At 40.6% G+C, this 15,676-nt stretch overlaps 1 protein-coding gene across 1 annotated transcript in view; it reads right to left on the reverse strand.

The window, feature by feature from the left end:
* ice1 (KIAA0947-like (H. sapiens)) overlaps positions 1-15,676 on the reverse strand; it is a 37,247-nt gene that overhangs the window by 15,449 nt on the left and 6,122 nt on the right. Inside the window, exons 10-13 of the mRNA XM_056286982.1 lie at positions 15,250-15,355; positions 12,140-13,440; positions 2,783-2,951; positions 1,658-1,821 (exon numbers count right to left, since the gene is read on the reverse strand). Coding sequence (XP_056142957.1) covers positions 1,658-1,821; positions 2,783-2,951; positions 12,140-13,440; positions 15,250-15,355 — 1,740 coding nt within the window. The remainder of the gene's footprint in view (positions 1-1,657; positions 1,822-2,782; positions 2,952-12,139; positions 13,441-15,249; positions 15,356-15,676) is intronic.

A 15,676-nucleotide genomic window follows, 5' to 3' on the forward strand; every position in this document is an offset into this window, starting at 1 on the left:
GGGCGCCCTGTTTTATTTAAAGAATAGGGATCTATCAAAGTCTGATCTTCATAACACATGCTTGTGGGAGTGTATCATAGCAAGAACAACGGAGATTTCTGAGGACCTCAGAAAAAGTGTTGTTGATACTCATCAGGCTGGAAAAGGTTACGGAAAAGGTTACAAAACCATTTCTAATGAGTTTGGACTCCACCGATCCAGGAAATTCGAGACCACTGTTACCCTCCCCAGGAGTGGTCGACCATCAAAGATCACTCCAAGAGCAAGGCGTGTAATAGTCGGCCAGGTCACAAAGGAACCCAGGGTAACTTCTAAGCAACTAAAGGTCTCTCTCACATTGGCTTATGTTAATATTCATGAGTCCACCATCAGCAGAACACTAAACAACAATGGTGTTGTTCAGTGTTCTCCTGGTTGCAAGGAGAAAGCCACTGCTCTCCAAAAAGAACATTGGTGCCCGTCTGCAGTTTGCTAAAGATCATGTGGACAAGCCAGAAGGCTATTTGAAAATTGCTTTTTGAGATTCAGTTCATGGGCAGATGTCCTGACATTTTCCTTAAGAATTTGCTGGTATAATTCAGAATTCATTGCTCCATCAATGGTGGCAAGCCGTCCTGACCCAGATGCAGCAAAACAGGCCCAAACCATGATATTACCACCACGTTTCATAGATGGGATAAGGTTCTTATGCTGGAATGCAGTGTTTTCCTTTCTCCAAACATAACTCATTTGATCTCATTCGTCCGTCCACAAGAGAACATGGGTCATGCAGCAAGACAACAACCCTAAGCACACAAGTTGTTCTACCAAAGAATGGTTAAAGAAGAATAAAGTTAATGTTTTGGAATGGCCAAATCAAAGTCCTGCCCTTAATCCAATTGAAATGTTGTGGAAGGACCTGAAGTGAGCAGTTCATGTGAGGAAGCCACCAACATCCCAGAGTTGAAGCTGTTCTGTACGGAGGAATGAGCTAAAATTCCTCCAAGCCAATGTGCAGGACTGATCAACAGTTACCAGAAACATTTAGTTGCAGTTATTGCTGCACAGAGGGGGGTCACACCAGATATTGTAAGCAAAGGTTCAAATACTTTTGTCACTCACAGATATGTTATATTGGATCATTTTCCTCGATAAATAAATTAACAAGTATAACAATTTTGTATCATTTGTTTAATTGGGTTCTCTTTATCTACTTTTAAGACTTGTGTTAAAATGTGATGATGTTTTAGGTCATATTTATGCAGAAACATAGAAAATTCTAAAGGGTTCACAAACTTTCAAGCACCACTGTATATGCCAGCACTGCCACATAATGCTCATGTGCACGTGAGTTCAATTCCTCATCCAGAATCTTGATGAAACTGTCAAATGTCCAGTGAGAAATGTTCCCTATTACTCATTTTACATGTTCAGAACAATGAGTCCAAATGTAAAACACAAGGTCTCCAAAATCAAAGTAGTGAACTGAACATAAAAGAGCAAAAAATTAAAAGAGGAAAAGGTAGGGAAGCATGTGCAGCAAGGCCCCTTTGTTTGACATTTATAAGAAGCATATTATGAATACATACATTAAAATAGCACAGATGATTATTGAGATTACCGAGTTACAAATTCAAAACCAAAATTAAATCCCCATTCTTAGCAGTTAATACTTTACCTTATCCCAGCCAAGGTAAGCTGAAAGGCAGTGGAGGACCTCTTCTTCTTGTGCTTTGAGTTTAGTGATAGCGTGTATGGCCTGGCACAGTGTGCCACTGTGTGACAGCACACTGGGCCATGTTGTCACCATAAACAAGATAAGTTTAGCCGCATCCGGGATATCTGAAGTGGAAATGACAATAGTTCATCACCATCACTTTAAGTTGTGTCTGACAGCTCACTATGTACATAAAAGCGAAAGCATCAGTATTGTTCCAGCCTGGAACAATAGCGTTTTATTAACAAAAGAAATGCTTCATTGAATGAATTTTCTATGAGTACTTCATTTCTTCATGGTGAATATTATTATTGTATTGACTTGTATTCCGAAGTGACTTATACATTGTAATTTTGTTGAATGAATACACCGCATTTCAACTAAGGCCACTACATGGCACTCTTTAATCTTGTGACTCAATTTAAAATACTTCACTACTATATTAATGCGACTTATACACCGAAGCGACTTATCTATGTTTTTTTCCTCGCAACTTTTTTTTGCTGAGTGCAACTTATACAGCTTGTAGTCTGGGAAAAATGGTATTTGATAATATCCCACCGGGATCACAAAGGTTTCATTGAATTTAATCATCTAAATCTCTTGCAGTGAATACCCCTTGAGGTAATGTTGATGATATAATAGCATATAACATATCTCCAAGAAACTGTGTGAAACAGCACATTTTACATAGTTGCTTAGATAGTAGAAACTCTTTGTAAACCAAAACTACATCCCATAATTTTGGGCATGTGAACTTCAGCTGCAAAAACCTGGTCCTTAAGAGCTTGACTATACGAAATAACAATTTCAATTAGATGACTTGTATAAAAATACGCTTTTATCAACTGAAACAATTCATAAGTCAAGACACAGGTTTTGTATGGCTTAAGGTACACAAAAACTACAAATGTAAGCAACGTTTTACGCACTCAAACACATGTAGGAGCCACACTTTACCATGATCAAGTATCAATTCTGGCAAGCAGTAAGGAGAAAGTAATTTACTAAACACATTTCAACGAGTGGAAGATTGATTTCTTCTTTTTTTTTTAATCTCAGGGATATGACACATTGTGTATTTACCCTCTTTGAGGATGCTGTAGGCCAGGACATGAGCCCTCTCCCAATCTCTCCTCTGTCGACAGATGCCTGTGTAGACTCTACACAGGGCTTGCATGTGGTCTCCACTGAGCACCTTGCCCCCTGTCTTCATTTTTGTCAAGATGGCCGAAATCATGTCATCTGCGACAAACTGAGTAGGTGACACAACAACAACAACAATTAACAACAAACATTTGTATTCAGGCAGTATTTCCACCAAGATTTTATTTCCTAAGAAGAGGGTTAAGAAATAAACGCCATCACATTTCATTCATAGATCTGCAACTTAGGACAGCTCACTGCCTCTCTCATCACCATGTTACTCTTCCTCTGCTCCATCTTAACCTGGCAAATTTCAGCTACCTCTTTCTTGCCAGGTACACGTAATTTAAAGTGTCTAGGCCAGGGGTTGGCAACCTATGCCACGCGTCACAGGCATGTGGGCCGATAATTAATATTTTTCAATATACTTTGTTTTGATAAAACAATATTTAATATAAAATATTGCCTAATGATGAACAACATTAACAATTCAATTTAAAATGATACTGAAATAGTTAGTCTCAAAATACATTATTTTTGACAGAGCGCACACAACTGACTTGGTCTACCATCCCCCTCCTACCCCTACCTCTGATCTGCCCACGAGCGCAGCATTATAGCGGAAGTGACAATGTAGCATAACTTTTTTTTTTGTTTTAGCTAGTTTTTTTCTTTAACACCTTTATTATATGAACAAAAGAACAAAACCTGGTCATAACAATAACAAATTAGCAAATAGTACAAAATCAGACTGCGCTAATACAATTTTTGTAGTATTTCACAAAACAATAACAAAATAAGGAAAAAATAATGATAAAACGACAGAAAGAGGTTTAATCACAAATCAATATATCTATGTTTTTGTAAATATGCAAAGCTTGTTTGGTTTTTATACATTTCAGTACTTTCTTAAGAATTATTAATTCATTTATGAAGACTAAGAATAGTGGCCTGGCCTTAAAAAATCTAGAGCTATGGATAAATTGTTTAGCCATAATAATCAGGCTATTGTACAACATTTCCATATTTTTATCCTCCAGTATAATCTCAAATTTAATATCCTTATAATCTAAATTGGGCAAATGAAAGTCATTTTCAGGTATCAAATTTTGAAATAATTCCCAAAAGGCTCTAGTATATGTACAAGTAAAAAAAAACCAAATATTCTAACTTTTTGATAACGGAATCACAAAACATACAATTTTTTTTCAATTTTAAATCTTTGTCTCAGAAACTCATTACAAGATAGCTATCATTTATCATTTTAAAATGGGTTTCTTTCACTTTCGGTGAAATAAGGAGTGTGCGGTATCTGGTTCTAATTCTGCCTCTAATCTCTTTAGGATACTTTTTTAATAATTTTTTTCTTTTTAATGGTAGAGGAAACAGATTGTCTATGTAAAGTGAAGGCATCTGTACAACGTAGCATAACTAGCTAGCTTTCTTTTTTTTGCATTATGTCATGAACAACTGATGATGGCAGAAGTAAAAAAAAAAAGGTTGCCTAATATTCACCTCTTTCAGCCATCTTGGACCAATAAATTCGGGTTTTATTTCATGAAAGGACCGAGCTGTGTGCACTCTCTGCTGTGAAAATGTTGTGTGTCAAACTTCAAGTGTAAAATGTCATTTTGAAACAAGGCACGAGAAAAACGTTAAAGATAAGGCTGATAAAGCTGAATAAATCCGGAGGGCAGTGGCCCAGTATGGGAAGCAAAGAAGCGTGTTTACAACCCGATGTGCTACAGAGGGCAGCTATAAAGTCGTACAGTGAGTGCTTTCCTCAGCAGTTCACAGGTCATATTTGATGGGTTACCAAACAAAGACACGATCATCAACAGGATCAAAGAAATGTCTGTTTCTGTGAGAACTGTAGGGAGGCACATTACAGCCATGGCTGAAAATGTAAGGCACCAGCAAACTCTGGCATAGAAGCATGCGTCGGTGTTCAGCATATCTCTTGACGACAGTGTGGATGTAAACAAGCTTCTATGTCTAGCAGTGGTTACCAGATATTGTGACAAACAAGGGTCACACTAAATCGGTAAGATTTAATTAATTTGCTTTTGTGGCCTAGTAATGTTCATACATTTGCACAAATAATAAAGTGTGTGTGTGTGTGTGTGTGTGTGTAGAGCGCAGATCTTTTGGCAAGTAGACTCTAAACGGGGAGACAAGCAGCAGCAGTAAATAAATGCTTGTTATGATAATGAACTGGCACTCCGCTCTATTATTATTTTTTTAACTTTGTAAATTGGCACAGGACATCAAAAAGGTCACCGACCCTGGTCTAGGCAATGTGTTCATTTCAAACACCTTTTAACTATGTCTGTGAATGTTCTCATTCATCCAGGTCATGGTTATCCAAAGGAGTTGAATCAAGTGCAACTGGACTTGGTATATATCCGTGAAGATGTTTCGCCTCTCATCCAAGAGGCGAAACGTCTTCACGGATATATACCAGATGTTTCGCCTCTCATCCAAGAGGCGAAACGTCTTCACGGATATATACAAAGTCCAATTGCACTTGATTCTGAGAGGCGAAACGTCTTCACGGATATATACCAAGTCCAGTTGCACTTGATTCAACTCCTTTGGATAACCTTTTAACTATGTGTGCATAAAAACACTTAGATTGATGAAACTGTACTGACTCATATATAGTATATCAACAAAAAAAAAAACTGTCATAACAGCTTAGGGATACCCGAGAGCTGTTCAGTCATTCAAGATGTAAAATCCAGATTCTAGAGATAAACATCGATGCCAGCTTGCCAGTGTAGACCTGATGAAATAAAAATTGTATTGTTGGCCTGTTATTGTCGGGTATATTTGGCTAGTTACTGGTTAGTATGGGTACTGTTTCCATATAAAAGAAATATGGTATAAAAACCCATGATTTTCTTTTTTAAATGGGTCTCATGCAAAATTCTTAGCAATGTAGGGCTAAACGATGAATACATTTCAAATCGAAATCACAATTTCAAACACTGAGATTAGTAAATTGCAAAGGCAGCGATTTAGGATACATGTTATGCAGCGCATCTGACAGTTTTATAAATTCATGCCATCCTCCTTGTGTGGCAGTCATGCTCACCAATCCTAAGTGCCGTGCTCCTCGTGTATTGTCATGCTCACCAATCAGATGTAGCCCAAGGTATACGCCCACCAACAACAGACACAACGGGGAAAACATTACATTCGTGCCACGGAAAATGGCCTCCACTGAGCCAGAAGCAATGTTGGACAATTTAGTCCTGAAGAAAAGCAGCCCTTTGGTAGCATGGGAGCAGGACTGGGCTAATTACTTTGAAATGCAGTCAGTTACCGAATACATGGCAATTTTTGTAATTAGTAATAGTAACCTAATCCACTGGATTACAAAAAGTACGATACCATGTATTTTAAGGATGAGGATGTGCACATCCTTGATAGGGAGGAACGTTGGTTTGAAGTCAAAGAAGCCATTTATGTTAAGGGGAATGACCATCCCTGAACTGGGGGGGCGCGCTAAGAGTAAATCTGTCGCGCGTGAAGGCAAATATTCCCAAATCCCCTTTGAATAGTACACATAGCCATTGTAACACTAGTTAACGCTCACGGCAATTTGCATATGAAACTGATCGTTAGTTCTGGTCATTACACAACTGTGTTGTTTATGAGGGTGGGGATACCTGCAGCCAGTTTAGACTGAAGAGGTCACTTGAGTGATGAAACATTTCTGTCAATAAACGTTGTATCAAGATGGACTTTCTTTGATTTTCTTACCTAGATTATTGAGCATTCATAAAGACACCCAAAATTATAGTTTAGACAGGAATCATATGGAGCCTCGTTATCCTTCACGTGTACTGAGTGAGTTATTTCATCGGGTTGAACACCTCTACCTCTGGAAGACTATGGAGTGATTTGGCTTCAGCCCAGGTTTTATTGCCATAACCAAGGTTTTGTACCAGAATATTGAGAGTGTGTTGAAGATAAATGGAGGTTTGAGTGTCCCTTTCAAAGTACAGAGGCATTTGTGAGGGCTGCTCTCTCTCAGGAATGTTATATGCTATTTCTATTGCAAGCAAGCAGTTTTATTCATATAGCACTTTTAAAAACACAGTTACAAAGTGCTTTGCAATCAAAACACAAAATACGAATAAATACATAAAATAAATTGAATGAATATAAAACATGGCGTAGGGAGTAACAGACCAAGCTAAAAATGAACCAAAACAGAAGGTAATGGTGGGGATCTATTACAAATGCTTGCCTGAAGCCACTTAAAGCAGGTCAAAGACTCAACAAATCTAATGGATTGGGGAAGATTATTCCAGAGGCTTGGGGCTAAAACTGCAAAGGCGCAGTCACCTTTTGTTTTGCAGTTTGAGTGAGGGATGGATAAAAGACTGAGGTCTGAGGATCGGAGTGGTCGGGAAGTGGAATGACAAGATCAGAAATGTAACTGTTATATGGTTTGGAGACAGTGGCACTGATGAAAAGACAGGAGGTGGAACTGGAGGTGGCAGAGTTGAAGATGCTAAGATTTTCATTGGGAGTGATGAAGAAGGACAGGATTAGGAACAAGTATATTAGAGGGACAGCTCAGGTTGGACGGGTTGGAGGCAAAGCAAGAGAGGCACGACTGAGATGGTTTGGACATGTGTGGAGGAGAGATGCTGGGTATATTGGGAGAAGGATGCTGAATATGGAGCTACCAGGGAAGAGGAAAAGAGGAAGGCCAAAGAGGAGGTTTATGGATGTTGTGAGAGCGGACATGCAGGCGGCTGTTGTGACAAAGGAAGATGCAAAGGATAGGTAGAAATGGATAATCCGCTGTGGCGACCCCTAACGGAAGCCTCCGAAAGTAGTAGTTAAATTGAAATGTGCCTGAAATGTGTCTGAATTCAATTACTTGTTTTCTCCAGGGGCTGAGCAGGGATTTCCTATGTTATCTAAACGCATCACAGCTCCTTGGACCACTAGTTTGTATTGCTAATAGTGTTGCACAGTAAACCGGTACTGAAAAAGTACTGCGGTACTAGAGTTTTTAAAATGGTTTTTAAAAAATACCAGCATTTCAGGGGGGAAAAAACCCCAAAACTATACTTTTATTATGAGAACGGCTATTTGATCTGGCTAAAAGGAATCTGTATCTAAGCATAACACTGACAGCAGTGATGTTACGCTAGTGGTGTGTGTGACGTTGCGGGACACAACCCTGACTGAGTTTTTAATGCAAGCTACAGCAAGCATGAAGTGAGTCGAGAGCAACAGTAGAGAGAGCGGACCACTTTTTTGTTTTGTTCACAGACTAGACTTGAAGAGATGGCAGCAGCTTCAGCTACACCTGAACTTGTTGACAAAGAGAGGGCCCGAAGTGGAATACGGAGATATTTCGGCTTTAAAGCGGATGAAAAAGGTGAGCCCATAAACACAGCAGCACCGCTGTGCAAGCGCTGTTTTAAAGTGTGTCTCACAAAAGGAGGCAACACGTCAAACCTGGCCAAACATCTGTCGGACAAACATCCCAACCTTTTCAAGGAATTCAAAGACCAACAGGTAATAGTTGACTAGTTCACTCCCCTGTTATGTCCATGAAAGAAATACAGAGTGATTGAAAAGCCTCTCCACAGTAGTAATAGAGATACTCATACATAGCCTACATATTTGCGTAGTGCTGAAAGTGTCGTCCATGATGTCATATGCAAATAACGGTGTCTGAGACACTGTCACTTAGATGCGGAGAGACATGACAGTCATGCATATACACCAAACTAGCAAACAAGTCATCACAACATCCTCTGTACACACAACAGAAATTAATTAATGCACACGTGCATCTCTATATAGCGAAGTCACAAACATGATTTTATACAGAGATCTGGTCATTGCCCATTGGAACTAATTTTCTTTTTTTGTGAAACAGCATACAATATGACATAACCTAGTCATAGATTATGATATATCTAATCAGTCTCATCAAAATGTTTTCTAGGTATGGTATTTCACCAACTAACTAGGCCCTCTGCTTCAACAATTCATCAGCATACATTTTCTAACCCATTTTTTTTCCCCATGTACATAAGACTAGTGCCTCTGGCTCAGAGAGAGTGACTGCCCACTCAGAAGCAACTTAACCATCCAAGCTGTTTTTGAGCACCATATAAAGTACTCAAAGGAGCACAAAGATACTAACAGGCTCAACAGGGCAGTGGCAGAGTTCATCTTTATGGACCAAGTGCCAGTATATTTAGTTGTGAAAGCTGGGTTCAGAAACCTTGTACACAACCTGGACAAAAGGTATGACCTCCCTTCAAGGAATTTATTTATGTATAATGACATTTCCAAGGTGTATGGTGAGACAAGGTCTATTATCAGTGCACATCTGACACCAAAACCATTCTTCTCCTGCACTAAGGACCTCTGGCCTAGCAGAACTGTAAACACATACATGGATGTAACAATCCAGTTTATCACAGAATCCTGGGAAGTCCTGGTGCTTAGGATGCTCTGCTTTGCACTCTGACCACACAGCTGACAGTTTGAAGGAAGCCCTGGATGATATTGTGACAGATTCCTGGGGGCTAAATATGGCCAAAATGTCTGATATCACAACAGACAATGCTTCTAACAACCTTAAGACTTCTGCTGACTATACCTGGATACCCTGTTCTGGCCACAATCTGCATTTGTCAGTCAAGAAAGCCATAGACATTGATTGTGTGGCAAGCTGTCTTTCCCGACTCTGCAAGACTGTCTCTGGCTTCTCAAGATCTAATAAGATGTTAAGACTACTGAAAGACAAACAGAAATATTTAAAGCTGCCACAATATGCACTAATTCATGATGAGCCCACCCAATATGGTTCCACCTATGATACGGTGGATCAGTTTTGTGAGCAGCAGCAGGCAGTCTCTGCTGTTCTGGCTGAGGACAGAAAGAAGTGGCATCTGATGCCCAGAGACACAGAAATGACAATTTTGGAAACAGTGAGCGATGTCTTGGCTCCACTCAGTGATTTCACGGATGCCTTAAGTGGAGAGAAAGAAAACACTCTCTCATCAGTCCTGCCACTCATGTGGAAGATAAGAGCTGTCTGAAGATGAGGAATGTGACAGTCCACTAGCACTGGAAATGAAGCAGAGAATTAGAGAAGACTTTGAACAGATACGATGAGCACGAGCGGAAGATGACACTAAACATCTCCACTTTCCTAGATCCAAGATTTAAGAGCACTTTTGTTACCATGGAAGAAGAAGTTAAAAGGGACCTGCTCTTAAAAGCTGAGACAGTTAAGCTTCCTAGGGAGCAGTCGGGAGCAACAAGAAGACTCGGAGGACAATAGAGGAGCAGCTGCTGCAGCATAGAGAAAAAGAAGTGATCTAAGAGTTTGCTCTGCAGTATCACCTCAGAAAAGAAGGGGGCAGATAGTTCTGGAACAAGACCACACCCACAAAATCAGGAGATAAAGTAAATAGTGAGATCTATGACTATAAACAATTAAGAGACATCAGCCCTGCACGGGATCCCCTGACTTGCTGGAGTCAACATGAGTCACACCTGCCCATCCTGGCTCACTTTGCAAAACAGTATCTGTGTATTCCAGCATCAAGCTGTGCATCTGAACTTGTCTTTAGCACTTCTGGAAATATCTGCAGTCCTAGGCATTCTAGACTAACTGAAAAAAATGTAGAAACCCTTTTTTTCTTGGTCAAAAATCTAAACAAGGCAAAGGGACTGAGCAACAAATGAAAACCAGCCAGCCACCCTAGCACTACCCTAGGCTGAGTAGTGACAGAATACCATTCAAGCCAGTTATGCTGCTATATTAGTTAGGCTATTAATGCTCTAATTTTTGTCATAGATCTCATTGTGTTAAATGTAATTTCTTGTCGTTTTAATATATACAAATCTATTTTGAATTATGACAAAGAAAAGTTGCTCAGAATTAAGATAAAGCTAAATGGCTGAGTTGACAATATTTTTCTTTACTGAAAAAAAAAAAGATAACACAGCCATGATTTACATTTTACATTAAATGCCATTGCTTTATTTTATTTACTGTTCTCATCGTTCTAAAAGTTTGTGTTTTGATTGAAAACGTTGTCAACGTTTGAAATAAAGCACAATAATGATATTTGAGAGTGCCCCCCCTTTTTTTTAAGTATCGAAATTCATGACTTGGTAACAGTATCGAAACAAAAATGTTGGTATCATGACAACACTGACGGCTAGCCTTTCATTGAAGCCCGAAGCTGCAAACTAATAAGCCAACCAAATTTGATATCTAGTGACAGAACACCCCAGGGCCCTGCAATGTGTTGGTGCAAGACTCCGATGTCGTCATCAGCGTTTGAGCTTGAGCCTTTGGTGGGCTGTGAGCCAACTAAGCGCAATGGCCGCTGCATTCACAGCTACTGACGATCTTGTTGTCAATTTACTTCGTATTTTTTGCAAATCTGGTACGACTGTCTACATTCTTTTTCTTTTTTTTTACACATTTTCCCTAACGGACTATTTTACTGGATGAATTTTGCAAGAAAAGGGTGCCACATGTCTCTCAAGTGAGGGCGGTGGAACTTCCAAGTTAGTGTGCAGATTTTTCTTAGAGAATTGAAGGCAGTACACTGATAATCTTGTGGCTATACTTTATTGAATTTGCTGAGTGACAGGTGAACACTAAATCAACTGTGGAAACTTGTTTGTTATCTCTGCCGGTAGCCTGGAGGGGATTATGTTTGGTCGCATGTGTCTGTCTGTCCGCGGCTAATCTCGCAAACTACTGAACCTATCAGCCGCAGTTATGACTGTATGATCAAGAACCTCTCATGGTTGGGGTAATTAAAAACGTTTGTTCTCACTATCGCCGCTCCCTCTCTTCATTCACTCTCTAGCTTGCTCGACCAATGCTGCATGCATGCCCATGTATTCGGGTATGAGTGTTGAAAGTAAATGAGATATCGATCGTATGTCGCAAATCATTCACTGTTCATTACTGAAGGCCCTGACTGAAAACCCACGATATGCTACTAGGTTTCCTATACGGTAACACGCCATCACATATTTTAAATCTATTACACAGTGAACATTGAACTGAAGCTTTACTTTTAAAAAAATCATATCACAAATCAAATCACAATATGTCAGAAAAATCGCAATTAGATATTTTCCCCAAAACATTCATGGATTCCCCATTTCCTGCCTATTATCTATATAGTTAGTGCAGAGTTCCTAGTGGGAAACGGTTACCATTTAGAAGACCCTCTGGATGTGCATAGCATATAAACCACAATAACACCACATACTCACCTCACTGCCTGTGCAGCACTCAGCAATGACCTCCTTCTCCTCATCTCTCAAGACAGGTTTTTTAGATATGTTCCCAACATGCAGGTGGCACTTAATAACAGGTAGCAAATCAAAACACTTGCTTTCGATTTTCCTTAAGGAGCTGACAATCAGTGTTTCCCCTGCAAGTTTTCTTCCTTCCGTGTCTTGAGAGCTCAACTTGCTTTGAGGGTCCTCACGCCCAAAAGCCTCAGGTGAAGCCAGCTGATCTGAACTGATTAATGTAGGGGGCGGAGTAACCATCTTGGGAATACTACCCGAGCTGCTGTCTAGCCTGGGACATTTGGCACTTTGAGGTTGGGCGACATTACCCGCGGGTCTCTTCTCTCCTCTCTGCTCTGTCTTAGTGAAGGCTGTGGAAGAGGAGTTAATGCTTTTGAAGCCAGATATATGACCGTCAGTTATTGTCGCAGTTGTTCCACCGTCAGGCACACACATGCCGAGGCCGACGTTCCCCCGGAGAAGAGTGAGAGTCCGGGCACGGGCAGAGAGTTGTGGATACATGGCGTCAAGGATCCTCATGGTGTTTTCCTGAGACGGACTGGAGGTTGAGGATGCATTCAGCGTGGATGAAGGCAGGCGCCCTGGAACTGGCACAGCATGTTTAGGAGTGGCAGAGCCGAACTGAAGTGGAGATGAGGGGACTCCGTTCTGAGATGGGGAACTGTTTAGGGACGAGGAGCTCTGCAAACTGTTACGTGCCATGCCAAGCTTTACTGGAGTGGTAGGCGAGGGCAGTCTATCCATGGGTGATGGAAAGGAGAGTTTTTCAATGGCCTGCCTTGGATTGATTGGTTTAACCAGCTTTGGAGGAGTTGCACGTAGTGGGGTGAGGAGGGAGGGAAGTGGAGTGCCCACTTCAGAGAAAATTTGGCATAAGACCTCTGGTTGAGTTTTGGTGGAAATTTCTGCATGACGACAAGCTGCTGGGCTGGCGAGTGAGGTGTCCTCTCCGATCACACTCAAAATTAATCTTTCAGGCATGATTTCACACAAATCTTTAGGTTTTCTGACCTTACTTGTGTTTGGAGGGCTTTGTTTAGACAAGATAATTTGGTCATCAGACAGGGTCTTACAAGATTCCATTTTCAATTCAAATGAGTCAGCCGTCTCCTGAGGCAACTCTTTATGAACTGACTGTTCCATGAAACTGTCTCTTGTGGACTTGGGCACAGGCTCAGGAGCTTTTAGGTCAGTTGCAAGATGCTCACTTTCAGTGCTCACTTTCTTACTTGAAATATCAACATTCATAGTCTGGAGGTCTGTGGGAGTAGAGGGTTTTGTTTTTTGTTTCACAGTATCTAATATACATGAAAGACTTGACTGCCCACACGACACATACACATTTTCTTTTACAGGTCCACTTTCAGCAGTCTCTGTTCTCGCTTTGGTGTCAGAGAGAGAAGCACCACGATGCTCCATTTTGACCGCACTACCCAATATTTCTGAGGAAACATCGGTTTTGGAAAGACCTACACTGTTTGGATTACCAAATTCCTGGTCACTATGAGGCTCTACTGCATCTGCTATGGTTAAAACTAGAGATTCCTGAGACGAACACCTTCTGCATGTTCCACCACCACTACTTAACTCTGAAGAAGAAGCCAGTTCCACGGTCATTTTTATTTCATCCATTTCATCCCCATTTGCTGCCTCAGGTACTTTGGTCAAGGAACTGTTTTCATCCCTGCCTCCTGCGTTTTTATCAAAGACATCACTGACGGTGTTTCTTTCACTAATCGATGACTCTGACGTGCAGGACTCACTTTTGGAGACACACAAGTCCACGTGAAGAGCCTCTCTGCCAACAATCTCCTGAAACTCAGAAGCCATCTCGGGACTGCTACATCCCAAACCACTGCTTTGCTTCATTCCTGCATCATTTGCAACGTATTTTACTTCATTGGTTGACTTGAAACCAGTGAGCATGTCGGAAGTGATGGACTCTGTCCCTGTTGCAGTTTCAGAATTTCTGCCGTTATCATTCTGCCTGAGTAATTCTTTACTGGTCATTACTACAGCCGGTTTAATATCCAAAGTGTGTGTAACTACATTCATCTTTCCATCTGCCAAAACATCTTCCCTGGCCTCTTCTAGAATATGCTCTTTCGATACTTCTATAGCATCCTGTGTGTAACAGAGAGGTTTTGAAAGGCCAGTTTCCTTTCCACTGGATTCAAAAGAACTGGGAATCTCTTCATTTTTGGTAGTCATTGAGGATATCTCAGCTGGTACTATATTTGATGAAGTTAATAATTGTTCAGCTTCTGAACACTGCTCGGTCTGCATGGCTTCTTCATCATTCATTCCTCTATTTTCTGTACTGTCTTTTTCCACCACTGTTTTAGTGTTTCGACTGAACTCGTATAGCTCAGAATTACTGCCACTGAAAATGTGTTCTGTCTGTTGTACCTTGTCCATTGGGGAGTCCATAAGGTCCCCTGCTAGTGTGCCAAATGATTTTAGGTGATCACTTGACTCAAGTAATGTGATGCTCTGTTCTGCCTTCAATGGATTATCCAGAATCAAATTTCTTGGGAGTCCTGTTGGTTTTGGTCTTGGGCTTGATTCAGGTTTTGTTACAATTAATGAATCTTCTTGCTGAAGAACAAAGGAGGATTTAGGCCGGCTATTGCCCTCTCCATCCTCTGTCTTCTCACAGCATGATTCCGAGTCCTGAAAGGAAGAAAACAGAAATCCATTATCATAATATGATCATTCGATGTGCTGTGCCCATTTGGCAAAGTATCATTCATTTCATTTTTCATCAGTTTCTACAATTTTTTTCTAAGAACTGTTAAAAGGTAAAGACAACAAAATCATAATTGGCAAGGATTTTTTTACTGACTCAGCATAATAAACATTACTAGCCAACTGTGAATGACCTTTACACATAATTTTCAAATTTAATATAACCTTTTTCTTACCATCTCAGGCAGTGGTGATATGCAAGGATGCAAGGGCTTAAACCATTCCAGTATTTTATCAATGGATACACTCAAATCATCCAGTTGGCTGTCCATGATAGTGGATGGAACCTCTTTAAGAACATCCTTAGATTGCCATGTCACCTTGGGTGATGTGTTCCTTTGCGGGCTTTTGTCTGTGTACTGTGGCGATGCGCCATACTTGACTTGGAGCACAGGTGAAGTTGGCCTGAGTGGTGAGAAAGCAGCTCTGGATGGCATTGGGTAGTGATAGGGTTCACAAACTCTGTGAGGAGCAGGCTGGAACCGGTCACATATAAACAAATTGTGATGCAATGTGTTCTCTGAAGATGAGGGTAAAACTTGCTTGGGATTCGTCTCTGAAATCACAGGAAACAGAACATTAAATATTAATTATCAATTTGAATGCATTGTTACCAAATCTGTGCTGACCAGCTGGCCCCCATTTTCACACTGATCTTCAACAGATCACTGGAGCTGTGTCAAGTTCCCTCTTGCTTCAAGAGCTCCACTATCATCCCAGTCCCTGAGAAACCCCATATCACAGGAT

This window comes from Lampris incognitus, chromosome 9, assembly GCF_029633865.1.
Source record: "Lampris incognitus isolate fLamInc1 chromosome 9, fLamInc1.hap2, whole genome shotgun sequence".
NCBI lineage: Eukaryota > Metazoa > Chordata > Actinopteri > Lampriformes > Lampridae > Lampris > Lampris incognitus.